The sequence below is a fragment of the Lissotriton vulgaris genome, chromosome 1_1 (assembly GCF_964263255.1).
Source record: "Lissotriton vulgaris chromosome 1_1, aLisVul1.2, whole genome shotgun sequence".
In the NCBI taxonomy this organism is placed as follows: Eukaryota; Metazoa; Chordata; class Amphibia; order Caudata; family Salamandridae; genus Lissotriton; species Lissotriton vulgaris.
Window position 1 is genome coordinate 1,700,010,792 of NC_141685.1, and position 26,817 is coordinate 1,700,037,608.

At 43.5% G+C, this 26,817-nt stretch overlaps 1 protein-coding gene across 8 annotated transcripts in view; it reads left to right on the top strand.

Annotated features, from left to right (window-relative positions):
* Positions 1-24,242, top strand: part of PFKFB3 (6-phosphofructo-2-kinase/fructose-2,6-biphosphatase 3) — a 293,716-nt gene extending 269,474 nt beyond the window's left edge. For 2 of the 8 annotated variants that reach the window (XM_086918948.1, XM_086918946.1), the window contains exons 2-16: positions 2,412-2,537; positions 2,727-2,823; positions 4,563-4,629; positions 5,143-5,217; positions 7,206-7,262; positions 10,210-10,334; positions 10,925-11,132; positions 11,272-11,418; positions 11,975-12,079; positions 12,391-12,520; positions 12,927-12,989; positions 13,094-13,158; positions 14,609-14,785; positions 18,590-18,612; positions 20,724-24,242. In XM_086918948.1, the coding sequence (XP_086775074.1) occupies positions 2,412-2,537; positions 2,727-2,823; positions 4,563-4,629; positions 5,143-5,217; positions 7,206-7,262; positions 10,210-10,334; positions 10,925-11,132; positions 11,272-11,418; positions 11,975-12,079; positions 12,391-12,520; positions 12,927-12,989; positions 13,094-13,158; positions 14,609-14,785; positions 18,590-18,612; positions 20,724-20,730 (1,472 nt within the window). In that variant the 3' untranslated portion in view covers positions 20,731-24,242. The remainder of the gene's footprint in view (positions 1-2,411; positions 2,538-2,726; positions 2,824-4,562; positions 4,630-5,142; positions 5,218-7,205; positions 7,263-10,209; positions 10,335-10,924; positions 11,133-11,271; positions 11,419-11,974; positions 12,080-12,390; positions 12,521-12,926; positions 12,990-13,093; positions 13,159-14,608; positions 14,786-18,589; positions 18,613-20,723) is intronic. The other 6 variants (XM_086918949.1, XM_086918947.1, XM_086918952.1 and 3 more) reach the window with 4 other exon arrangements.
* Positions 24,243-26,817: the final 2,575 nt, after the last annotated feature.

A 26,817-nucleotide genomic window follows, 5' to 3' on the forward strand; every position in this document is an offset into this window, starting at 1 on the left:
GCTGTTCATTGGTCAATAGTTTAGTAGTCCCCCTTTAGTACCGTCTTGTCTCATTTTGTAACCTCCCATGGCGACACCCCCTGTTACGCGTGTTCTTACTCTGTAGGCTTTAATTACAGCCTCCGAGCACCATTTTCTGAAATAGCTGCAGGACAAGCTCTCTCCTACCACTTTTAAATAAACATATAGCACGGGCGCCGTAGGTGTTTGCAATGCAATAACTCTCACATTTGGGAGAGTTTAAGCTATTGGTATTGTAAATGACAGTGCCTTTTATTTATTTGTTTTAAAAACACATAAATAAAAGGCATTGTCCTTTACAAAGCCAATAGTTCATGCTCTCGTAAATGCTAGACCTATTGCATTGCAGATGCTTGTTTTTAAAAGTGATCCCATCCCCGCTTGTGACTGAGTCTGAGGCAGGCAGTCCAGGACTCTTCTGGTAGTTTCTTGCCCTATCTGCCCCTTCCAACTGGAGGCGTTGCAAGGGGTGTGAACCGCCAGCTGTGACCATGTATGGAGTCTTGGAAGCAGTTATTTGTTAATCACTCACCTTTACTGACTTCTTTACTTCTCATTGGTAAAGCTCGGGTTCTCTGTGCCTAGAAAGCATCTCCTTCATTCATGCTCATCAGGGGTTCGTGCCAACGCAGTGTCCTCGGGACAAAGGTCGTGACGGAATGTGCACTGGTCTTCGAATAAAACTAGGCTGGATGTTTTTTTAAATATTTCACTCAATCATTGGTTCACCAACTGGCTCCTATGCCTCTGTGCTGCAGGAAGGCCCGGGTGACTCTTGCCACGCGGAGGTCTCGAGAGCTGCAGGGGGCAGAGATGATGGTTTTCTGCCACTAATGGTGTCCCAAACACTTAATATAACAAACAATGCGGTCTTCAGTGACTTCCTGTCTGCCGCCCCCCAGTGAGAAGCTGCACCTGTCCCCCGTAGCCCCCCGGGGTTCCATGCTTGACTCTGCGCCTTCACACCCGGACTCTCACAGGAAGCTGTGATGTCCCACAGACGCGCAGGGGCTGCAGCTGCCGTGCCGCCCTTTAGTATCTGTATTGTCTCACGGGGCTGCAGAGAGGCTGGGGCGGGGCGCCGTGTGGTGGCCCCGGTGCAGGGACTGAGAGTTACAGGTGATGCAGGCGGTGTCATGTGTGCGGAGCTGCGCGGCCCTCTGCTGCGTCACGCCACTTCCTAGGGGTCCTCGGTGCCCTGTCAGCGGGACCGCTGTCGCTCCAGCCGCGCGAGGCCGGCTCCTGCAGGGATTAGCCAGTCCGCGCGGTTCTGCCGGAAGCATCAATTTGATCCGCGCCACTTGTCTGACGAGGCCGCTTTTCCCTCGCACGCACGGCCATAAGCGGGTTACTGTCGGGCAGGCCGGTCACGTGGGGGCCGTTGCTCATTTTGGTGGATGGCAGCGAGATTCGTATATTGGTCACTGCTGGATTCCGTCTGCTGTTGGACCGGCACGCAGGCCAAAGGCCCAGAGCAAAGAGGGGCACCAGAGTATTTTTAACCTCAACTACTTTAGACACCAATTCTTTTTCTGCCCTCACTTTTGCTAATCCGCTTAGGTGATCGGTCACATACCCTTCCTACATTACACACACAAGATTAACGCATTGAGACAGATCCCGGGCACACACAGAGCCGCACCCGAACGTTTCACAGGTCTTTAAAAGACCATTTGAATGTTAATTTGGCCTGGCAGTTGTTTCACCCCCTTCTAAGAACCCCTGCTGCTCCATTCTGCCTACTGATTAAATGTTCAGCCCCCGCCCCCCCTCTCCCGAATTTTTCTCTCAGCCCGCCCCCACCCCCCTCCCCCCCCCCCCCCCCCCCCCCCCCCAGTTGTTTGGACTCAACAGTTTGGCGCTAATAGTGCACTGCCTCTGCCTGGGGCGCTGGCGATCTGGTCCAGTTTATAAGCACAACCCAAGGGGGAGGTTGTTTTTATAAAGCTTAACCGGATTAAAGTCCCGGGCTCCTGTTAGACACTTCATTTGCGCAGGGAGCTCCCACCCTTTGCAGAGATTCAAGCGAATGCTCCGTGCCTTGTTTGAAGTCCCTTGTAGGAGTTCCAGGGGCAACCTGCATCTATACCCAGATCTCCAGTGGCAGGAAAAGCATGCAGTTTTGTGCTTTTCCAGTACTTGGTGGATGATGGAAACATTCAGATGTATACCTATTTTGTAGATATATCCGAATTAACGTTTTGAATAATTATGTTGATCCTATTTATGCCAGCATCTAAGGACATTAAATGTGGGATTGTGCCTGGATTGGCTGATGTTCATCACATTGTATTTATTACATTTTTGTTTTTTTTCTCGAATTTTCACTGACACACTACTCTAAACATCTGAGGTCCATGACTTACTATTTCGTTCTCTCCATCTTGCAGCTTGCGGACCTCAGCTTACCAATTCTCCCACTGTGATTGTAATGGTTGGACTTCCAGCAAGAGGAAAAACCTACATCTCAAAGAAACTGACTCGCTATCTCAACTGGATGGGTGTCCCAACAAAAGGTGAGGATGATGCTCCAAGGTTTGGTAAATGTAAGGAGTAGGAAAAGGAAATGTGTCCACTTCGGTTTTCTATGCCAAACCGGTCTTAATTGTTTCATGTTCTAAATAAGACATTAGCTTCTCTTTTTCCATCGGAAAGGAGTGGGGGTGTGGAAATCTTAACAACTCTCCTCTTGTGCTTACTTGTAGTTTTCAATGTTGGAGAGTACCGTCGTGAGGCAGTGAAACATTACAGCTCCTATGATTTCTTTCGTCCAGACAACGAGGATGCCATGAGAGTCAGAAAGTAAGTTTCAGATTTCAGTGGCTCTTGAAAGATAAGTTTCCTTTCTAAATAGCATGCTTTCACCTTCAATATATCCCTGCCACCATCTTCCGTTTCCACCCTACCAATCCTGTCAACTAATACATTCCTTTATGGTTATCAAGCTAGTGGTTTGTGGGCCTCACGTAATTTTAGACTGCTTGACATCTTTAACCTTGTCTGATTGCTTGGTGTTCATCTTGGGTGGGAAGAAAGATGGGGTTCTATGCAGTGCTTTAAATGGGGAAAAAATAAGTGCAGGTACTCGCAAATATGAGTTAGAGGTGTGGCAAATGGGCTGGGCTAGTGGCGGGGCTAAGGGCAAGATATGATAATACATAATGACCTCTGTACCAGTTACAGCACATATCAAAACACATGAGAAATGCGTTTGTTAAAAAAACAGGTTAACTCCTCACACAAAAAGAAAGCCAAAACGGATTACATGTTAACATTTCCTTGTTTTGTAATATTTGCTGCTTCTTAATGCCATATGTTATTTGTTGTTGTTTTGGAAAATCTTATATATTCTCAAGCGTGCACACCCATGGAGAGCGAAACACGCAGAAATGAACACAAAAGCTTTCCACCCATTCCCTTTAAAATATCTCCTGAGAGTGTCCTGAATCTCTCCCTCTTTCTCTCACAAAAATAGGCACACAGGTCGGCAAGCACATATATATATATATATGATTATTAAAGTTAACAAGAAATGCACAGGATTTTTGACGACACAAATCTGTGTTAAAATACCATTTCAAATCCCATTCAAGATTTCAGAACTCAACAAATGTCTGGTGAGGGAAGTGGCTATCCTAACTTCACCTGCCACCTCACTTCTATACATTCATCCCTCCGCCTTCCTTCTATGCTTGTTTTGTATATACTCATCTAATATTTCTCCAGACCTTTTATTTAATTGGTAGACTAGTGTTGATTATGTCATCTGTTGGGACGTTCATTTATCTTAATAAATAACCTTATAGAATGTTCGACGGATTTGATAGTTTGAGAGCAGTTCTTCACACGTTACTGTTTCCACCTGTGTGTGGGCCCTTATGATGTTACTACTTGAAGAAACCTCATTTATCCACTTTAAATCTTCGATTCCTGCTTCAACAGAGGGGCACACAAAGGAAAGCAGCCTCTGTGCTGAACAAAAAGATGAAAAAAACATCTTTGGGAAGGTAGAGGATTGTGTGGCGCTGCTGCTCACTTTAGTACGGCCAGTGCACTTCCCTAAATGGTCAGGATTAATGACTGGCAGCCCCAGCCCATTTCACACGCCTGATGGAGGAAGGGGGTGGAGGGGCCCTCAACACTTTGAGACTAATAGCCGTTGCGCACCTGATCGACAGTGCAGGGTCTTTCTAGACCCTGCCCTGTAGATCGCAGTATGACGCAAGTCGAGCCCTCTCAGACCCCTGCAGTCTGGGGCCATTCAAGTGAGCACTGCTGGAATCTCCAGCAGTGACTCTGTAAAAGGAAGCTCCTCGGAAGCAGAGTGGCGTCTGCCCTGAGCTGGAGGAGTCACCGAACCTAAGCCTGCTGTGCTCTAAATGAGGGAACCAGTACTCTCCCGTAACTAAGAAAAGTGCTGGTACTGCCGGCCAGAGAATTCGGAAGTGCCGGTACTCCGTACCGGTGAGTACCAGCCCATTTAAAGCACTGTTTCTACGTATATTTCTAAACCTAACTTTTTTTCTATCCCTTTTCTACAGAAATTGTGCCTTAGCTGCCCTGCGAGATGTCAAGTCTTACCTAACTGAGGAAGGTGGCCAGATTGCTGTAAGTTTCAAGTTTTGGTATTGTTTCTTCTGTGCAAATTTTGTAATGGCAGTCAGTTTGTCAAAATCTAGTTTCTTACTTTCCATGTTGGTTAATCAGGGGTTTGGGCCTTGTTTAGCTCAGATGAAAGCAAGTTCTAAAAGGACCTTTCATAAACTTCTTTGAAGATCCTTATTCTTAAGAATGCATTTTGTGATCAATTTCAATTGGAACACCCAATCTTGTTCTAAAAGAGGAATTCCGCTAAAGAGGTGTCACTGGGATAGGCTCTGTAATGAAGAATGAAATGGTGTGTGCAGACGCGAGGGCTTCAGTAGGAATTTAATTGGGGGGGTGGGGCGAGGTAGTTCTTGATGAAGCATTATACAGTATATTTGCACTCTGTGTGCTTATTATTTTTTTCTTACCTGTTTAATGTTCCTACTAGTCCTGGAAATACCTGTCTTATAACTTCTAGTCCTCTGTTGAATTAATCTTTTAACCATCATTTCGCTTTGATTCTTGATTCTGAAGGTTTTTGATGCCACAAATACAACCAGAGAAAGAAGAGGGATGGTTGTGAACTTTGCCAAAGATCATGGATTTAAGGTTGGTAATCCCTTAATTCGAAACTTGTAACTCCAGGTCCTGGAAACCCCCACCATGACATTTACTGTTGTGGCCTGTTGACCATAATGCATGGGTACCCCTTGGCCTTTTAACCCCTAGCTTAGAACATGTACCCCCAGTCTTTATCTCCTGGTGCAGGATTGGGTCTAGAAAATCATGACCCACAACTCCATACACCACCCCCCCATGCAGGAAGTCTACCACACCAGGCCTTTTAACTATTGATAACCAACTCGTATTTCATGGACTTTTAATCACTAATGCTCAAGGCTTAGTTCTGAGACCTTTGAATTACTAATAAATATGTACCATTCGGACCTGTAACCCATTTTGTTACATTTTTTCCTGGACAACTTCTTTCCACATGAATTGCTGAAGAGGTTAATTCCTAGCTCTGCCCCTGTCTTGTTTATAGTGCTGCTGTGTGCTGTTTGCACTAACCTAGGACCTAGTTACTGGCTTATGTGTAGCTGCTGATGCAACTTCCTTATGTGGAAAGCTAGTTGTAGGTATAGCAAAGCCTACCAGTCATCACATTCGCTGTTGCAAAGTTCTTGGGCTGGATGTCGTCCATCAGAAATGAATTTCTTTCCACTGAATGATATTTTGTCCTGGGTGATGTTTGAATTTTTAATTTGTATAACAATGTTTTTAACATACCAGTATTTTATGTGTATTTTAAATTCAATTGATCAAAATGCTTTTTTATATTAATGATAAACCCTGCTTTTAATAGAACTGTCAAAGCGATTACTGTAACTATGGAGCAGTAACAATGTCATGTTTGTATTTATGCTTTTATGAGTGTTTTACCTCGAATAAAGCTAAATTTGATTGATTGGTATAGCAAAGCAGAAGGGGTAGATGGAGAGATCCTATAATACTTATGAGAGGTCAGAATAGAGGAACCAATTACTGGTCCTTCCACAAAAAAGGGATGCCTAGTCACTTGAGGCAGGTGTGAAAAGCCAGTTCACATTTTCATACAGTGTTCTATTTAATTTTTTAACACAAAGAGAGAGGCAACAAATCAAAGTATACATGGAGAGAGTTGTCCATGAAACCAAAGCAAAAAACAATAATACGACAAGTGGGTCCTTTGCTTGTGTTTGTCTTGTTAATCGTGCTCTTCTTCGAAGAATACAAACAAGTGCAGCGAACCCATTTCACCCAATCACAGGCTTCCCTCGGGCTGCAAACATGCAAGGAACACTTAAGTCTATATTTCGTTACCTTGGTAACTAAATAAATCATGGTGTGATTTGACACAATATGTATGATATGTATGTAAAAGAACCAGCATCTTTAGGAACACACACATCACAATAATAGCAAAATAGTTCTGAGACATTAGATCAGTCTTATTTTTTGCTTTTTGTTTTTTTCATGAAAAACTCTCTCTGTGTATACTTTGTTTTGTTGCCGCGCTTTGTGTTCACATATATCTAATGACCAATTGATAGCTGGTTATTTGAGGTGGGCAACCTCTATTTGAAACATAGTCCGTACTCAAGGTAGTGTGGCAACAGTTCCCCTAGCTGCCAGTGTTTTTTTGAGTTGCTTATATTTAGTATTTTCCCTCTTCAAAGCTTATGGTTGTCTCTGTACTAACATAATATGGTGTAAAGCTGTTACATGGGGAATCGGAGGCTGTCCTGATCTGCACGTTTGTGAGGCTGGTGCTTATAAGTCATGCAATACAAAGTTAGGTCCGTGGTTAGGATATGTAATCAATATAAACATTTTAATTACTTTTTGTCTTCAATATTAGGGGTGCAAATAAGTGCTAAGGACATGCTTCAAAGTATGTTTTTTAATTGATTTATTTCTCTGTGTAAATTATGGTGAATCCTTATTTTTTTTGGATTGTCTAGGTACGCACAAGCCTACTTCGTTGCTGTCCTCTGATAATGCATACATGTGTCTTAAAATGTGTGCTCTGAATCAAGATCTCTTTACCTTTTTAGGTGTTTTTCATCGAATCCGTGTGTGACGACCCAAGTGTTGTAGCCACCAACGTCATGGTAAGTCACTAATGCTGGAATGTTGTTTCGAAAAGTGCACTCTTATCGCTTTCTTAGTTTCCCAAAAATCTTTGATACAGCACCATCTGCACTCTGTTCCTGTTACCTTTCCATTATGGTTAAGCTAAGCTTTTCAAATAAGACAACCTGCTGCTTGCGATGCGTTGACCGTAGATGCCATCATATGCCTCCGCCTCTTTTTGGTTTTCCCATGAGCACCTACAGTGCCTGTAAGGCAGAATTTGGGAGAATATTTTTTCTCAAAAGACCTTCAGGATATCTAAACTGGTCTTTGGAGCATATCATGTTCACATCCGACTGTCTTGCTTATAGCGGATTATAGAGGAAACTATAGAATTTCTGACCTACAATGTGGTCTATTCTTTTCTTTGCGTCCATTCAACCCAGTTAAGATAGAGAGTGCACCAGTTAGTCTTCACTCTGAAGCAGATGCTCTGTGCTAGATAAGATCTGCTAGTGCGTCGAATGGTGATACCTAAATATTTAATGGGGACCATCCTTCCCAGTCATTGGTTCTCATGGCTGTCAATCTGCCTCTTTCGTTCTCTTGTCAGTCCAAACTTGGTGTGTCCTCTGAGGAGCATGAGGATGACTTCAAGCTGTTGAGTGTATTCCATAGTAGCGGTTTGTTTGACTTGAGTTTCACACAGTGCTGGGACCCTGCCACTGATTGACCCGCAAACTTGACCTGTAAACAGCAAAACCTCATATTCATCATCGTACCCTAAATGTGATACACCTGGAGGTGGGAGAAGATGTCTCTGTGGTCTCATTTGCAGGGAGTGTACCCTAGCATTTCGGGCACGTCTGCTTTTGTTAGGGTGCAGCAACTGCGATGGTTAATCCCCCTTCTCTGTTGGAAAGATGGGCCTAATGGAATGAAATGCTACCACGAGGGAGGGATTCCAAGTGGTGGTTATTAATTGTAATAGTGCTATCCTTTTTCGCTATGAAATTCTAAAAAAGAAACTGCACCAGCAAAGGCAGGTGTCATTGGAAACTGTTTGGTTAGCTGTCAGTGTTCTACAAACTATGTATTGTAACAGTAAATATTAATTTCACAATGTTGCATGTTAAGACATTCCATCTGGAGCCAGTGGTGGCTTAAGAAACGCTTGTGTTCTTAAAATGTGGGGTTAATAGAAAATCGGTGAGCAGGTTGCATCAACAGACCTGCATGAGGAGAGGTTACTTGCCCATAGTTTAATGGGGTGGTGGGGAATCACTGCAACAGAACGCCAGGAATACAGCCTGAACAGAGACTGAGCCATATGCAGCATGCATTTTTTTCAGCAGCGCTTTGGCTATACACTTGGGGGAGTGTCTTTGCTCATCCCAAGGCTGGCTTTACTAGAGCCTTTGAACGTAATTTCCTAGACTCCTTAGGACAATCCTGGTCTCATTCTGCTGCCTCTGGTACCGTTGTAGATTCCATAGCATGCTAACTGCTCTTCAAAGGACACTAAATATCCTGCTGCGTGGAGCCCCCACAGAGCTTCTAGCTCGGTACAGTATGAAAGGAGCGAGGCTTCAAGACCCTTATTTTTCTATTCATGGTTGCTTCAGCACGAAGAACCTGGTTTGAGTGCTATTGTGGAAGGCTGCAGCCTTATTCGCTCTACAGCGCCCATTAATGTCAACGGGAACAGCCCTGGTGTGTATGGCTGTAAAGAGTACCCCGGAGCAGAGTGCACACTCCTTCCACTGCCCTTGGTAAGGGCTCGCTGCCCTCGTTGTTTCACAAGTGTCCTCTAGCCAAGGTAGTATAGCAAGCCCCCTCTTAGAGGGGAATGACCACAGCAGTTTCAAGCAGTCATCGAAGGGGTCTGATCTGATGCTTACTGCTGCCCCGGGTTTTGGGTGGCGGGGGGGGAAGTTGAGTAACAACCATGCCATGCTACATACGATGGCTCCCGGTCTCTCTGGTTTCTCCACAGGCCTTGTAGGCGACCTCTTCAGCTTGATGGCGGGACAGGATGTGACGTCTCTGTCTCGGCGGGTAAGGTGGCCCAAGTCCGATGGGAGTGTACTATCCTGGGATTGTGGTGGTCTGTAGAGTGGAACTTAAAAATATGGGCTCATGCAGACTCGGTTACTGGCCTGGCTTTCCAACTAGTAGGTCATATCTGTTGTGTCATCAAGAATTTGTAGAAAAAAACGGAGGTTTGCGAATATGGATTTGTGGGACTGACTGAAAGGCAATTGAACCCACGTCCGGGTGTCCAGTGCCTTTAGACCACAATGTGCTCAAAGTACATACTTTGGAATGTGTCATGGCTTAGTGCACTGTATTGAAATCCTGGTGACTTAAACTATGAGCCTGTTGATGGCAATCTGAGCTGGCTATATTTGCAAGAGGTCTGCACCGGCAGTGTTATTTAAAATCTTCTATATGCTGCTTTTGTTTGGCCCATTTCATAGGTGCATTTCCCTATGAGCAGTGTTGTGATGTATGCTTGAAAGCTCCAACTGCTGTCTTCACTTTCTCAGCCGCGAGTAACCTCCTATTTGATGAGGTGTAGACAAATTGCTTCCCCACTCGCTTTGAGCTCTCCTAACACTACCTTGGTTTTAAATGAAAACTAATTTTGCACTTATTGAGTCTCTTACTGCTCCCTTTCAACTTTGAAGTTGATGCAAGATGCCTTCGTTCTCTGTGGCTGCATCCACCCTTCTTTCATGTGAAATTAAAAAGTACATGTCTTTAGAATCGTTTAACGAGGGGAGTCCTGGCTCCTGGGTACCATTAAAAAAAAATCCAGTTGTTTATAATCGTTTAATGGTGGTGGTGTATCAGGGCTTTAAGCTCCCCTGTAAAAAAGAAACCTCACGCGGGAACGTTAAAAGGAGGGAAAGAAGTTCTTGCATCTTGGGAGTGTTCGCTGGATTTTTCATTTATGGTCGTGTTTTTTTCCTATTTTCACAGGAAGTAAAATTGTCAAGCCCCGACTACAGAGACTGTAATTCAAATGACGCACTGGAAGACTTTATGAAGAGAATTCATTGCTATAAGGCTAGCTACGAGCCCATGGACCCCGATGCCTATGACCGGTATGAGCTAGGGTTCCTGGCCCTTCTGATAACCTCTTTTAACTCTCCATAAAAAGAAGCCCAGTAGAACACATGTATGCTTTTAACCAGTTTTTGTATTGATAATATTCTGAGGCTATTTGAAACAAATAAAAAAGCTATTTTACCCGTTTTTTTTTTTGCATAGTACTTCTTATAGTTTTGTGTAATTTCGTTTATCTTATGCCCTTTGAAAGCAATTAAGTATGAGTGTCTGCATTTTGAGGTTGAGCCTGTTTCCTAACCGTCGTACATTTCACTCCAACCAACTGAGCTGGGGGACGTTCTAATGTTTGCTGTTTGGTTGTCAGAGACAGTAGGGCACATTTTCAACTTCGATGGTCACTTAGAAATGCTTGGCAACAGACCGGCACAGTCCACTTTAGATAATGTTGTTTAGCAGTGTATGTTGCAAAAACCTTTTCCTTGTTAAGAAGTCCAGATTTGGCTAGCACCTTGAAGTAGCTGCTCTGAACACTTTCCACTGCAGACAGAACTGCTTTTCTAACGGGTTGATACTTGATAACAATTGGTTGTTTGTGCCCCTTCTAACTCGTGTTTTGGTGTTGCAGGGATCTCTCTTTAATCAAGGTCATTGATGTTGGCCGGAGGTTCCTGGTGAACAAGGTCCAGGATCACATCCAAAGCAGGATAGTCTACTACTTGATGAACATTCACGTCCAGCCCCGGACCATTTACTTGTGCCGACATGGAGAAAGTGAATCCAACCTGAAGGGGAAGATTGGAGGAGACTCTGGGCTGTCCAACAGGGGCAAGAAGGTACGGGAGCTGTTGTCACTGGTGCTGTGGTTTTGTAGTAGGATGCTCCTAGAGGGCAAGCATGTCCTCCAGAAGTGAAATAAGCTCAAGCGAGGGCATAGTGATGACAATAACTAATGCATGTAATTGTGCTTTTTAGTTTTCCACTGCATTGAAGCATTTTGTGGAGGAACAGAACTTAAAAGATCTGAAAGTGTGGACCAGTCAGTTGAAGATGACCATCCAAACAGCGGAAGCACTGAAGCTGCCATATGAGCAATGGAAAGCACTGAACGAAATTGACGCGGTAGGGATCTGAGTAGTTTTTACTTGTCAGATTGGTCCAGACTTTGAACTGGCTCCGCTGTGTGAAGGTTATTTTTCTGTATTTAATACCCCGACTCAAAACTGGGTGGCGCGAATAATTCAAGTACAATTATAAATCCTACTACCATCCACTCCCAAGTTATTACAATGTTGAGGTTGTCGTTAATGTGAATTATGGCCCTGTATTGCAGCGCTCTTTAAAAAAAATATGTTATCCACTTGAATGAGCGTCCCGTACCATTCAGTGTTGTAATGTAGCGATATGTGACATAGGGTAAAGGACATCAAAAGTGCAAATTAAGCCCCTGAAGGTGCCACACTGTGTAGTCTTTGAAAGGATTATACTGTTGATCTTGTAATTGTACAGTATACGCTCACAGGCTGGAAGGCCTTCTTTTAATCCAGTCTGTGGACCCTGGATTTCAGAAATACCTGGTTGATCATCTTCCTTTAGACTGACTGACTGGCTGTGATGTGTGTGCCAAAAACCATTTTCACAATCAACTTACACTTTGGGGTGCTTTTGCTTCCTGTAGGGAGTATGCGAAGAGATGACCTATGAGGAAATTAAAGAACAGCACCCAGAGGAGTTTGCTTTGAGAGACCTGGACAAATACTATTACCGCTATCCCTCGGGGGAGGTACGTTTTAATTTCATTTATTTTTTTTCTCAACTTGTCTACATTGTGGTTTAATAGCTCAGGTTAGACAGACACATCTCCGGACCACTGCCCTGTATACCTGTAAGCCTTGGAGTAGGACTTTGGAGCTAAGCTCAAGGTGTCAAAACTTATACCAGTAAAATGAGTCTCGCCCTCATTTCGATTTACCTATTCGTCCTACACATTCAGTGGTAGAAACATTGGGGAATCTTCTAGAAACTATCAGAAAGTGAAAGGAAATTGGTTGTACTTGTTCTTTTAATTGGTTCATGTGCCTTTCTTGTTTTCAGTCGTATCAAGACCTGGTGCAGCGTTTGGAGCCGGTCATTATGGAGTTGGAAAGGCAGGAGAATGTCCTCGTGATTTGTCACCAGGCGGTGATGAGGTGCCTCTTGGCCTATTTCCTGGACAAGAGCGCAGGTGAGCAGAGAAGAAAGTGAACTATGAGTTTCTCCCTCCTCCTTTTAATAAGAAAATGTCAATACTTCAGAAAATGCTATTTTGCACCCAATGCTCCAGTAAACCACGCTGTAAACCGGTCTTCAACCCTACCCCCTCAAGTATCATACTTTTCTACAAAAAATTATGAGATATCAAATGCATAAAATGTGGCCTTTTCCTCACCCATACTCCTCTTCTCTTATTCGCTTCCCCGCCCCCTTACATACCCGCGTACCTATGGGCCTCTGCTTTTTGAGGGAGGGAATATGGAGCGGAACTATAAAATATGAAAAGCGATGGACTAGATGATTTCCTTATTTGTTGATAGAAGATGTTCTCTCTGGTCTGTTGCAACGCCCTGAAACTGTTTGTTTTGCTATTGCAGATGAAATGCCCTACCTGAAGTGTCCTCTCCACACTGTACTGAAGCTCACGCCTGTTGCCTATGGTAAGAGGTTTTACCTTTCTGAGCACTGCACGTTAAGCTTCTATTGCTTCTCCATTATCTACTTTAGGATTGTGCAATGACCTCTCTCCTCACTCTTTTCAAAGGCTGTCGAGTGGAATCCATCTGTTTGAACATTGAAGCCGTGAACACACACCGGGACCGACCAGAGGTGAGGCATTTGGTTCTGACTTGCTTTCTGCAAATCTACTACTATTTACTTTTAGGTTACTGTTATAAAAATCCTATTAGTGCCTTATTATAGTGACTTTATTTTTTGACAGTGCCAAATAACACAGTGGCTTATCAATCTTTCCAGAATTTTCAATTGCCTCAAGGGGGGGAGGCGGGGCGTTGGGGCAAATAACTGACTTTGAAAGAATTATTTTAGCGGAGGAAATAGGACTACTAATCTGGAAGTATCCACTCTTGTAACTTGGTATAAGTTCTTGATTTTTAAATACTAACTTTGTACTACTTCGTGTCTATCAAGCAAGCTGCTGGTAGCGGGCGCTATTTGCATACATATATTGCTCTTTCATTTAGAGGTGGTTATTGGGGTGCTCCTTCGAAAGTTCTTTTAACCAGTTTTCTCTGATGGATGCCCAGTCTAATTGAGGGTTTGTCAACATAAACCTGTTAATGGCACTTTGAGCTATTCTTTCCTCTTCGCTCCCTGTTTAGCTTTAACGTGCAAATTAGTATTCGTGAACCATGTGTGTGGAGTTTAATAAAAATAGAAAGTCAGTGTGTTCCAGGCGGAGGTGGAGTCGTTTAGTAGACAGTGTTCTGATTCACCAGTGGGATGAAAGCAACAACGTCCTGCAGATAAAGGCCAAGTAGTCCAGTCTACTCACGTTCCTACTTCTTAAAACACTGCAGGGTCTAGGCTGGCCCCTCTGGACAAGCATGACCTTCTCAAGGCAATCTTCAATTCTGCCTTTGTTTTATGTATTCGTCCAGTGATACAGAGCGTGATTCCGGCTTCGCCAGCCATGGAGTAACCGACTCTAGTGGAATCAATCATTCCTGAAATTTTACAGCACGTTTCAAGGAGAAAGGACCGTGTAGCCCTTAATAGAACAGCCCCATCAGAAATCCCAATTATAACATACTCGAGCCTCTTGTCTATATCTGCCTCCATCATATCTTTGAAAGACTGCTTTCCTGTCTTTCCCCTGGGTCTGTGGCACCCTTTGATGGGCTTGCATTACTTTGAAATCTGTGTCTCTTCCGTGGCATTACTAGCTTTAATGATTGAATGCCTTTTCGTTAATATGGAGACCAGAATGTGATATCTACTATTAAACCCGGTTTGATTTTAAATTCTGTTCTTAAAATAGCCTAGGATCGTACTAAAGGTCACCTGCACTAGTTGGCAACAGCAAAATTGTCAGACTCTCCTGGATCTTGCTTAATTCCACTTTCTTCAATTTTAAAATATTTCTATTAACTCACCTTAACCTATCCTCATCTGCCACGGCTAGGTGTAACATACACCCAGTATAGAGCACGCTTAATTCTGGATGAGTTGGAGGAATGTGGGTGCTTGCTTGCTGCTATAAAGCTTTGTACTAACTTTGGCCACTTTCTTTTTATTTCATTTTGTTTCCTCTTTGTAGGAAGCAAAGAAGGGACCTAACATGCTCATGAGACGCAATAGTGTTACCCCACTAGCAAGCCCAGAGCCCACCAAAAAGCCACGAATCAACAGCTTTGAGGAGCACATGGCTTCTGCTTCGGAGGCTCTGCCAAGCTACCTGTCGCAGGAGGTGCCCTCGCCGTCCATGTCTGTGCAAGTCAGTTTCATTCTTCTGCCTTCATCCGTTTATGCTTTTGGTTGTGTGATTTTGCTGCTTATGTTTGTACATTATGAGTGTGCGCAGTCTCATGATTATGTGGGCATTCCTGCTGCCTCCAAACTGCCTTTTTTTGCAGCTAATGTTTTACTCCTAGCCTTGCTTGAGACCAAATGGTGCTGCCGCAGGTTTCTGTCTTAGTCTTCTATTTATTGACTCTTTTTATTGACTTGAATACTCCCCAAAAATACCCTAGACAATCAGAATGATTCTAATAATTGCAAAAATCAGTGATTCAGAGTGGGTTCATTTCATACATGATTAGTAAGTACCTGAATAATCGATTATATGACCTATTGAATGAAATATGTGCGTACTTTATTTATGCACACGAGTATTAGTATTCAGACCGGCCAAGGATTTGGGTAGTGTTGTGGCAGGGACGGGCCATTGGTAAAATTACGTTGATTTTAACCGAATCTTCCTGCAGCAGTTATGTGTACTGAAGTGGCAAGTGTTTGCAGAAGATCTGTGAACAAAAAATATATATTTTATCTACACTGCCTATCCTTGCGGAGCCCTAAAATATGCTCCCCACTAAAGAGCTCAGTGCCAAGCACCCAGGCTCTCTTCCCGAAGCAGCTCCCACAGCAGGGAGTAGGTGGACATGGGCGGACAGTCGCCCCTCTTCTGCTTACTAGGATAGGGTGACCAGGCGTCCCCGTTTTGCCAGGATGGTCCCTGTTTTTCACCAGCTGTCCCAGCAGATTTCAAGAAATTTAGCTCATGTCCCGGTTTTTAGAGGGGGTCGACTAAAAACGGTGGGAGGTGTTTTCTATATTTTACAAAGCAGGGATCGTTAGCAGTTGTGTCAAGAAAGCAATTTAGTTAACAGGCAAGCTACTGGGTTCAAACATAGCATTTTAATTCGGTTCTTACTGCCTGTTCTGTAATTCTTTGCTATGGAGCACTCTCATCACTTGAAGTAAAATTGTAGTCCTTCTATTCTTGTGAAATGTCCCCGTTTTTTGGCTTTACAATTCTGGTCACCCTGTAAGTGTCACTGCAGTTGGCTAGAAATACTTGTGCCAACCAACTCCAGCAGGGAACTATTCAGGTGGACAAGCAAGATCTTCAATAACCATTATCTTCACAGAGGAAGCAATCCTACAGCAGTTCCAGGCACTTTATACACGATGCAATGGTCCTGATGCAAGGGACGGAGGATGCTGAAACTGCTCTAAGGATGCTATGGTTGCGACACAGTTCACAGGGCCCTTCCTGAAGGGATTCCTCCGTCCACGAAGATAGTGACGTGGTCCTGGTTGCATGGTTTGGACCCACATGGGCCTTTCCGGTCAGGTCGAAGTCCAATCGCCACTGGACTACCTGTTGCTTGGTGTCGTGGTCCCAGGCCAATCTTTCCTGGGTCAATAACTTTCTGAGGCTCCCAGCAACTCTCCGTCAGCACTCCCAGGTTAAGCAAACTCTGGTGCAACTCTGCGCGTCAGGTCTTGGTCATTGGTGTGGCACAGTGGCTGTGGTTTGAAGATTTTGGGCTACCACTTGCCCTAGTAGACTTCTTCAGCTATTGCTTCCATGTGCTGCGAACAGGAGGCCAGTTGGCTGGTCCCTGGAGTCTCTTGGCTTGACTGGGCTCTGGAGACCGATTCTCTTAGAGCATGAAACAGCAGACACAGTCCCCCTCTTCGCTAGCTACCAGTTGCAGTCTTCGATAGTGCAGCCTCTTTTTGCTGGTCTTTCTGTGAAATTGGGCAAACCTTCCTCCAAGCCATTTGAGGTCGGGGTGCCCCTCTTATGCTCGTAACATGCCCTCTGGGCAGAATGCGGTTGGTAGCCAATGGGCTACCAGGTTCCGTCTCAGTGTGGCATCTGGCTATCCAAGTATGCGTCATTCTGCCCACTCCCAAGCTGGACAGACACTCTTGGTGTTCAGACCTTCCTAGCCCACCCCTGATATGTGGCATACTTAGGACTACACCCCCTGGGAAAACAGGTTTTCCCCTCTGCTGCCCATGCCAGTCTGCCTAAAAAATAGGACAGCCCTCCTCCCTAATGTGACACGCCTGCCCTTCAAAGGCAGCTTCCCCTTTGAAGCCTACATTTTGAGGTTCACACCAAAGTGGCTTGCTGCAGAAGAGAGGTAACTCCTCTCTCGCCTGCAGTCCCTCACCGTTTTCCTTCCTGAGTTGTAGGCATGTCTCTCCAGGGGGGCAGAAAGCTGTCTTGTGCAACAGACTCCATGTGTGCCCGAGAAGGCATAGGAGTTTTAAAGGCAACAAAGTGACAGCTTTGCTAAAGCTGCACACTGCAACAAGTTACATTAATTTCGACTTGGGATACAAGTTCAGCTTAATGTATCGATCAAGTTGTTTGATACCTCGGAGTGCTCAATTTTGTTGCACCCTTCTGAAGTTAGCACAGCTGAGGGGTCAAAGTGTTTTGCATGTTTACTGCCAGGACATGTAAAGTACATGTCCTGCCTGTGTTCTATGTTGCACCCTGCCTTAAAACTAGGTAGGCCTGCTAGAGGGATGACTTGCACAGAGGTGCACAGACTTGCACAGAAGTCGTGGCTTTGCCGTTGCTCACAATGACAAAATCAGTCTAGCAGTGCACAACTGCTCTACCAATCTGCAGTGATGAACTCTGGGACTCGTTTTACTTGGGGGACCTCCAGGGTGGCACAGCCAGTGCTGCAAGCCCTGGGGTACCACTCTAACATACATGCCCTGGTTATCAGGGATCAATATACTAGGGCCTTCATGTAAGTTAGCCAATCCCAATTGGGTACAGCCAATTCTACATACACTTTAGGGTCGGGACACTGGCACTAAGGTCTGGTTATCAGGCCTCTGCGCACTCTGAGTTAAATAACCAGCAGAGTCAGTCTGAAAACTTGGCGGTGACTATACAAAAACAGGCATTTCCTTACACATACTGATATTGGGGACAGAATATAGAGGGACGAAATATGGAAAGGTAAGTGCATATAGGGAAGTAAAGAGTAGGGCATAGAAAATCAAGACTCGCTTGTCGATTTTTGTTTTATTTTCAATATTCTGTCCCATTGATATTGTTGTTCCAGTATTCAGGAAGCACACTGTACCATTCACATTCCTATCACACAGCCCTTCCTTTGAAACCACAACACTACTTTTTAAAGCCCATTTACCCAACATGTGCAATTCAACGCGCTGAGCTACATGCACAAATATTTACCAAACATAGCACCATTGTACCTTAAATCTTTGGTGTCCTTGTATTCACCTGCATGCTCGTTGCGTTCAAGCCATCTTGGGTTGGCCGCAATGCCCGAAATTAGGAAATCCTGTCAAGGAGGCCGAGTGTTTTCTTTTCTTGGACCAAAACTTTGGAATGCTCTGCCTCTGACATTAAGACCGAACAACTCCCTCTATATAAGTTGCTTAAAACGTGGCTGTTTTAAACTCTGCAATTTTCCTAAATGTTTCCTCTTGGACAGCACTCCGGTGCAACCTTCGTTTTGCAATCAGCGTAGCACGGGGAAACCTTTTTTAGGTAGCCATGCACTATTTAAAACACGCAGAATAATAATAACAACAATAATAATTAATGTTATAGAATGAAATTGTAATATGAATGAGTCCAGTCAGTAACTTTTCCACCTCCATACCAATATGGGAAGTAAATTTTTGGAAACGCTGAGACATTTTCAGGCTTTGATTCTTGCATGTGTCTGTCCTATATCTTGTTTCCAACCTGCCCCTTGAGTAACATTTCTTCCTCCTTTCTTCCTTGTAGCCTTTACTAGAGCAGGCATGTATGTAAGTAACTTTCTTTCTCTTTCGACTTTCACTGTGTACTAATGTGGTGTGCATTCTTGCTTTTAACAGCAACTTTTTCCCTTTGAAAGCATTGTGGGCTTCTCACAGTCGGCTTATTGGAACTTACTAATATTGCTTTTCTGCAGTCCTGAATTGATAGCCAGGTGTATTCATTTTTTTAAATGTAGTTTATTAATTGATTCTTGAAGTATTTTGACATGCTGTATATCACAGCAGTGTCACACTGGATGTGATGAGGTTTGGGTGGAATAAATAGAGGTGTTGGGAATGGGTGAACGAGGAGTGTTAAAAAGTAACACAATACATACATTTATTGAAGGCGATATTTGGTGTGTGCCCACCCTTTAGTGTTCATGTTATCTAGTGCACTTCTGGTTTTGGTGGGAAGGAATGTCCTTGATGTCTCTGCTTCTTTAATGCCCTTGTGTCTGATTCAATAAAGGACAAGAGCTTGTTACATTAAGATAGTCGGTCCTCATGTTGAGTATGACCGTGCAGACTTAAAAGATCCAGTGTTAAGCGATGAGACTCATTTGTGAGGCTAATTTACCAGCCCTGGGTTTGTTAGGTCTAATCTTTTTGCTGTAATAGTGCTTTTATCCGAACAAAAAAAGTATAGATCTGTTGCTACCAAATGTTATGGTGTTCGGTTGTCACTTATGCGCCACAAACTTGATCTTTAACCTTGAGTGGGGTAGTGTAGATTTGGGGGCTTCTTCCCTAAAGAGGGAACTGCCTCCTTGGACCTCATTATTAAAAGTTGTTGATGTTTGACTTTGGGACGTTGGTGTCAAAATTCCATCCTCCTTGAGACTCCTTTCCATACATGCTCAATCCTTCTTTCCCTGTCTACCTTTTTGTAGCTTTTGCTCTGCCAGAAACTTTTGAGCCAAAAAAGCCAAGCTACCATTCCTTACAGTACCATATTTTTTTGTCCAGCTAGCGGCGTCCACATCTCTAACAACCCAACAATGTCACAACCCTTTTCTCTGGACCACAGATGGTGCCATGTAGAATAACAGTTAGGGCTATGCGGGAATCCTTTTCTCCCTAAACCCGTCGGCTCCACAACCTGCCTCTTCCTAACCAAGCCTTTCTCCGTCCCAGCCCGATAATAAATAGTGTGATACTGGAAACACAAAGGGGCCTTTGGCTTTGCAGTAAGCAGCCCTACATTTCCTCCCTTTCATTCTTCCATAACTTCACCCTACCCCCAACCCAAATATAAAGTTGGAAACACCAACACGGTCTAAAGAAATGTATTGGGCTATGATTGAGAGAACAAGAGTATTATTCCGCAAATGGTTTCTGTGTATTTTTGTGGAGGTCCAAAATAGGTTATAAAGATGCAAAGGAAAAGGCACGCTTAGTGTATAAAATGTGATGTGTACATGTTTTTTTCCCCCGGTTGCCACCTCTGCTTAGAGCAATTAAGTCTGCTCTCAGTAGGGCTTTGAAGTCCCTGACCGCTTTCTGCTGAACCTACACTGGCACATTAAGGCTTCAAATGCTGGGGTTTGATTGGTGAGCCTTCAAATCCTGAAAATTTGATTGGTCGAACAGCACGCTGGCATTTGAATGGTTAAAAGGAATAACAACCCATTTATACATTTACTCAAAAGGACTTTCTGTATGCATGTTCTGCCTCTAATTGTTCCATCTTTAAAGCAGGACCTGTGCGGATTTGCAAAGCAGCCGAAAGATTAAGCCACTATTGTAGAATGACCCCACCAATCTTTTGGGTTTTGGCATGAGAAAAACAGGCGTACTTGAGACCCACTTACCACCCAAATCTGAAAATCCAAGTGTCTTAAGTCTCCTAGGGCTCGCTTTTTGAGGCATGTGAAAGTAGATCATCAGAGAGTACTTTTCAATGACTTAAATGTTTTAAATGGGTTTGTGTTCCCTTTCTAAAAGCATCTTGTTTTATGGTTGTTCTGCAGTGACATTTGTTTGTGCCAACTTTGCTGATTAGCACTTGATATGTTGCCTTGCCTTAAAGCATTCAATTCAATTGCATGAGAACTCCACCATTTATTCCTGTAGATGCGCCACACGGAAGTCTAACTAGATTTCTCATTTCCTTGCAGAACATGAATCCCTTTCTGAAGCAGTCTTGACCCACCAGGGATTCAACAAGTCAATAAACAATACTTTTGTTTTTTTCATTCCATTACATCTCTGAAGCTTGCGTGTTGACCCTCCTATGGTAGGCTCGATGTCAAGCCGGGCCAATGGCTACTGCTGTAGTTGACCCTTAAACTTAATGGACTTTTCAAGAGAAAATGGCGGAAGAAAGTAGCCTCCTAGACATGAGCCATTATTTGTTGCCGAAGACTCTGAAGTCATTCGTACCACCCTGTTTTGTTCTACGAATTTCATCTCAACATGTCTTGACGCGTGTACTTTTATACTCACAAGGAAAATACAGGGTAAGAAGAGGACTTGTAAAATTAAAACCGCCTGTACTGGTGCCACTCTCTCCTAGGAGTAACATGACATTGGACACCGAAGAGTTACTCCAAGCATCAGAAAAAGACTGTACAAATGGTATTTGGCGTTTTGCACTGGCAATGAATGGGCTCTCCAAAGGCATGATCATTTTATATATTTCGATTGAAGGGAAGTGTGTTTTTTGGCTTTTGGAATATAAAATCTTTTTACCACTTCAAAGCCACCACACCCCCTCTCCATCGTTTTTTCCGATTGTACAAAGGCTTTTGTTATACATGGCTTTTTAATATAGTTTTTTTTATTTACAGCATATTTTATGTGCACAGTAGCATTGCGCATACATTGAAACTTACCTCCGTGTATGCATGGTGAAGCATTTTATTTCAGGCGAATATTCTATTCTTTTATTATTCATTTTAAAGATTCTTGTGCCTGGAGAACAGACGCATGGAAACAAGTCTGAACCTCTTGTACCTGTCCTCTTGTATCGTATACTGGCTTGCACTTTATGCCGACTAGGCAAGTTGGTAGAATCATGCACAGAATACTGTAGATGAAGCATAGACACTTTTGTATGGCACATCTGTGTGATGAATGAATGAATGAATGAAAGGAAGGGGAAGGTGACCAGCAGCTTGCCCAATTAGATAGGAGTATTGTATTTTGCAATGCAGTATATATAGCAGAAGATCTTTGGGACACTAACTGTGAAAAATTAAGCACCTTAAGTGTTTCTTGCTGGCCCTATCTACTTACTTCCTACTTATCCCAGGCAGTTTTTTCTGTACGTGGTTAGTTGGGTTTTGTAACCAGTGTTTAAAGTAATACAAATGTGTCACGTGCCACGACGAGAATGGGAAGATTCCCTGATTACACAGGTGTTAATTTGGACCAAGTCCGATGAGCTGAGATCACCAGGATTGTTTTTTTCTTTCATCCCAATTTTTGTAATTCTGCGGAGAGAAGTTAAATTTGTCTGACTGGAAAAAGTGGACGCAACTTTAACCTGACCTTGGTTGGCTGGAGTCTGCACATAAAGATGGGCAGCTCCTACTACCAGGAATCTGTTTCCTCCTAATGGTCCAAGCCATCAGGAAGCCATATGATGGCGTTGCTTGCCTTTAGTTGTGATCTCTCTTTTGGTTTCGAAATACATTGTGGGGTTGAAAAGATGCCTATTAAGGTCTGCGCAGGGACTTGCTGTTTTAAATAAACAACTTTTTTTCTGGTGGGTGGTGCCCTGTAGCTGTGTGCATAGCTTACAGTTTACAACACCAGTGTCCTCCCGTTTAGGTCACTCACGAGTCGCAGGGGGTTGGCAGAATGTACCTGGTTATCCGTGTGGCCGCACCCACTAAGAGGTCAGATTATCCTTGGCCACAAAACTGGTTTATTTGTTCTATAGTTTTTGTGCTTGGTCATGTGGCTGATGAGGACTTTCGAATACATTTATGTTGCTAAAAGGTGGTCCTTGACTCTTGCTGTTATCTAGTTAAGCGCAACAACATCCAATTGGGTTTAAATAATGAGCAACAGTAACCCATCGGCAGTATTGGACTACAATTAAATTAACACTTCTTGTTCCCTTTACACCCTCAAATTTTGCTCTTCATTTTGTCACTAATGTTAACCCATAAATCCACTGTGGAAAGGTCTGGTACATTAGTCCTTCCTTTACCAGTGCGTTTTCTGAAAGGTGACCACAGTGCCTAATGTGTCAGTCTAAAAAAGTGAAAATGCTTTGTGTGTTTGAGGACTTATCACGAGTTGATAGCTGATGTATGGCGCCAAACTCCTACTTATTTACCCTGATGTTTTAAAATGGAAGCCTGCCAGTGTGAGGAGGTTTTGTAGACCTTGTATTTATGAATGGAAGGATTAGTTATTGTCTTCTCTTTGCATATTTTATCGTTGCTATAATGTTCTTCTGTGTGTATTGAGTTTGGTCTCCAAATTGTCGGACATGTGTGGCTAAACAGGAGATAGTCTTGCAGGCTTGATCTGTAGTGTCTCCAGAAATGTGGAGTTACTGAATTGCCAAATGGAGTCAGGCATGTGCCCTCACCCAATTATTTATTGTCTCCTTCTGGGGCCTGATGTGTGTGTGTATTTGTGTGTGTGGTGTCTGCAGTTTCTTTTATGAAAAGATCTGGATTTGCACTAGAGGGGTGTACAAAGTAGTAATTTTTGAAGTAAGGGTGGGAGCAAAAATAAATGGGTTCTGAAAAATTCTGAGAAGATTTTGCGAACTGCTGTGAGATGATTAAGCCTTCGTATGTAAAGATGGGCGGTAAATCGGAGGCTCAGCAGAGAGGCACTTGATAATGCAGGCCCCATAGGACTCTGGTTCCATTGAAATGCTCTTGACTTGGTTGGTTCTCTCCATTTCTTGAAAAGGACAATCCTCTCACTTAATTTTTTGTTTTCTTATTCCAACACAGTTTTCATTTTGCTGGGACAAGTTACTTTTTCCCTCTCTGATGTTGATCATTTTCAATGTTCTCAGTTGATATTAGTAAGCACTCCAATATTACCATCTGAAATGTAGTTCTTCACTTGAGACAGTGTTTTGTATTGCCTATTCGACTTCAGGATGCTGTAACACCACGATTCACTGTCTTATTTACTTCATTGGTGTTTTAGATGTTTTGAAGTCTACCTGAGGGGAAATGGAGATCCTCAACATATAGAAAGCAATTACGTCCCTTCTAATAGTTATTGTTAATATTTTTGTTTTGTAGAGTATATTTGTGCAGCCTTGCTGTAGAAATTGCAGAAATATTATAACCAAAAATGCACAAGAGTTCACCTTTATGGAGCATTTGTATTTGGACGGCATTGGGTGGAAATATTTAATGGCCAATGATTTTCCTGTTTCATAACTTAACACTTGAAAACTTTTTTTTTGTTAACATTTTTTAAATAGAGTTGCTATTTATTTATTTAATGTCTACAACAGAGCTTGAGAGATGACTATACATATATATATTTTTGTTTCTTTGACTTGTAGTTTGCCAACTGTAAGTGTAGCCTGTGTATGCACTTGTCTAGAGTAACTGCCTGTGTTTCAAGCTATGCCAGCTAAAATGGTATGCCTTTCAGAAATCTCTGTATATTTTGAATTTGCAGGACCAATAAATTAACTTGCTAAAGTATTCATCTGTGAACATTTTTTGTGTCCATTCCTTTTGGGAATAAACATTAAAGGGGAATAAATGTTACAGCTTTTATCACCCTAGACTTAATCTTGCCTCTGATCTGCGTATGGATCAAATATTAATACAGTTGGACTGTCTAAGGGAATAGATTTATCCTTTTCAACAGGTTTTATATGGATGGGACACATAGATTCCCTCAGCCCCCACTAACCCTGAATGCCAGCCAACCACTAACCCCCCCCCCCTCCTTCCTCCCAAACCCTCCCCCACCCTTCCTGGTAAGAAGACCGCCTGAGATAAGACTTTGTTCTTTAGGTATTGCTATCAAACTCAGGCCGTGTTTAATTATTACAAAATGTACTTCATAAATGCACACTTTTTACTCTAAACATATCACACATCAAACCTATTTACATGCTTGTAACAGCTCTTGATTTTTACAGAGTACGTTACATATTGAGTCACCTACAGCCCATTTTTTCCCCATGCGAGAGAAAATTCTGTGAGATCATGGTTTACCCTTCAGCCTGGTTTCTCTGCCACTGCTGCAGTTTGGAGGGTCGTCCCCCTAGGTAAGCGGACCATCTCATCTCTCTTAGGCGACACTCCCTGCTCTAAGTTCCCTGAGGAACTACCCCTGTTAAATGAGGTCCTTGTGTTTAAAATAGATGCGTTACCAAATGCTACAAGCACCGTCTTGTCTCAAACTAATCTCTGCGGGCCAAATATACCAAATGATTGCTGCCTAAATGTAAAATGATCAGGACCAGAGGCAGAAGCCCCCTTGGTATGAGTTTTTCCACCACCATCCCCAGGTTTTTGATCTTCAGGCCTCTCGGGTGTACCACCACAGGATGAATCCGCTTTCTCTGGCATGCTCCACAAAGGCGTCCGACTGATGCACCTCCTGGGCCATCCATATGCAGGGGGCACCTACACCAAAGCTTGCTAGCGGGCATAATACTTGGTGTACCGAATACAAGAGCTAGAGAAGGGAGATCATAACGTTACTACTGGTGGCCTTAATTAAACCATGTGCAAGTGTGTATATTGTTTGTAGCACCCAGACTTCTTTGTCCTATCTTTTTAACCATGTGACCATCCTGCCCAGACCCTGCGTTTGAAGGGGCTGTCCCTATACGGAATAAGTGAGCACTAAAGTTAGTTGGATCAATCTCTGCAGCAATTAAAGTCATCTTCAAGACTCCTGGAAACTGAAATTTAGACCGTGGCAATCCATCTGCATGTAGAAATAGAGCCCCTACCAGTCTATGTTAGCGAACTGCAAAGTATTCTCGGAGGGCCCAGACTGGGCAAAAGTCGGAGCCTAATAAATGTGATGTCCTTCCCTTGGCCCATCTGGTCTGTCTTATAAAATGGCAGCGTTACCACCATGGATCTACCCGGCCAGCTGACATATACCCAGCCCACCCGAGGACCATGGATGTCCTTTCTGGAACCTGCCAGTAATTCTTACCATAGAAGGCCAAACAGAAGATTGCCTTGAACAGCCCACCTCAAAATCAGTCCGGCAAACTGCTGTAGCTCAAACGTCTTAGATCTATGGGTCTCTTCTCTCTTCAACATCTCCCTTCAAGCCTTTGCCAACCCTTTAACGGATTTTTAATCCAATTTTTTGACCAATCAGTGTGACCTACCAATTTTTTTAAAAGATAGTGCTGCTGCATGCCATCTGGTATTAGCTGCAGAATGGCCTTCCTGCCTCAGAGCAAGTAATGTAACCCAAGAATCCTCGGAAAACACCCCATCTCTGACTCCTTGCCCCAGAAATGACACATAGTGCTGAAATGCCCTCTCTTAGACTGTTCTTGACTGTGGCGCTAAACTGACTGCCACAAGCCCTGTTATGACAGGGCACCAAGATTCCACAGATGGTCTGGGAATGTTGGTCTCTCTGCGGCTTCAGCTAGAAGCAAGATAGTGAATCAGCAGCGTTATTCAATTTTCTTTTTCTTCTCTTCTCGAAGTTTTATATAGCTCAAACTTAACCTGAAATCCGGTGTCAAAGTGCTTTACATGAGCACCAGATGCTTCACACGAGGACACATTCATTTTTTTTAGGCACAGGGAAATTAAGTGATTTGCCCAGAATCACAGGATGTTGAGCGTTGTTGCAGAGACTCAAACCCGGTTCCCCAGATTTGAAGTCCACCGTCCTAACCGTTAGGCTACATCTTCTCCCCGTATCAATACCCTCTGTAAATGCATAGCCTTGAAAGTGATATTCTTTAAACCTAGCAATATCTTCTCCTTGAGCAGTCTGAGTACTATCTTGCAGCTAACCAACAAAGGACTGATTGGTTATGAAGCTGGCCAGGCTACACTGTCAGCTCAACTACTATTTGGTAACCGCTCCAAGAAGGCTATGTTTTTCACCAAAGACTCAACCCATTCTTCGGGCCAATCAGGAGCACACCATTTTGAAACGGAAATTGCTCCAAGTCCTACGCTCCTAGTCGCATCAGTGAAAGCCCTGAAACGACATTTGACCTTGAAACAGCTGGCCACACCACTGACCGTTGAACTGCTGCAAAAAGTCTCCTAAGCCCTG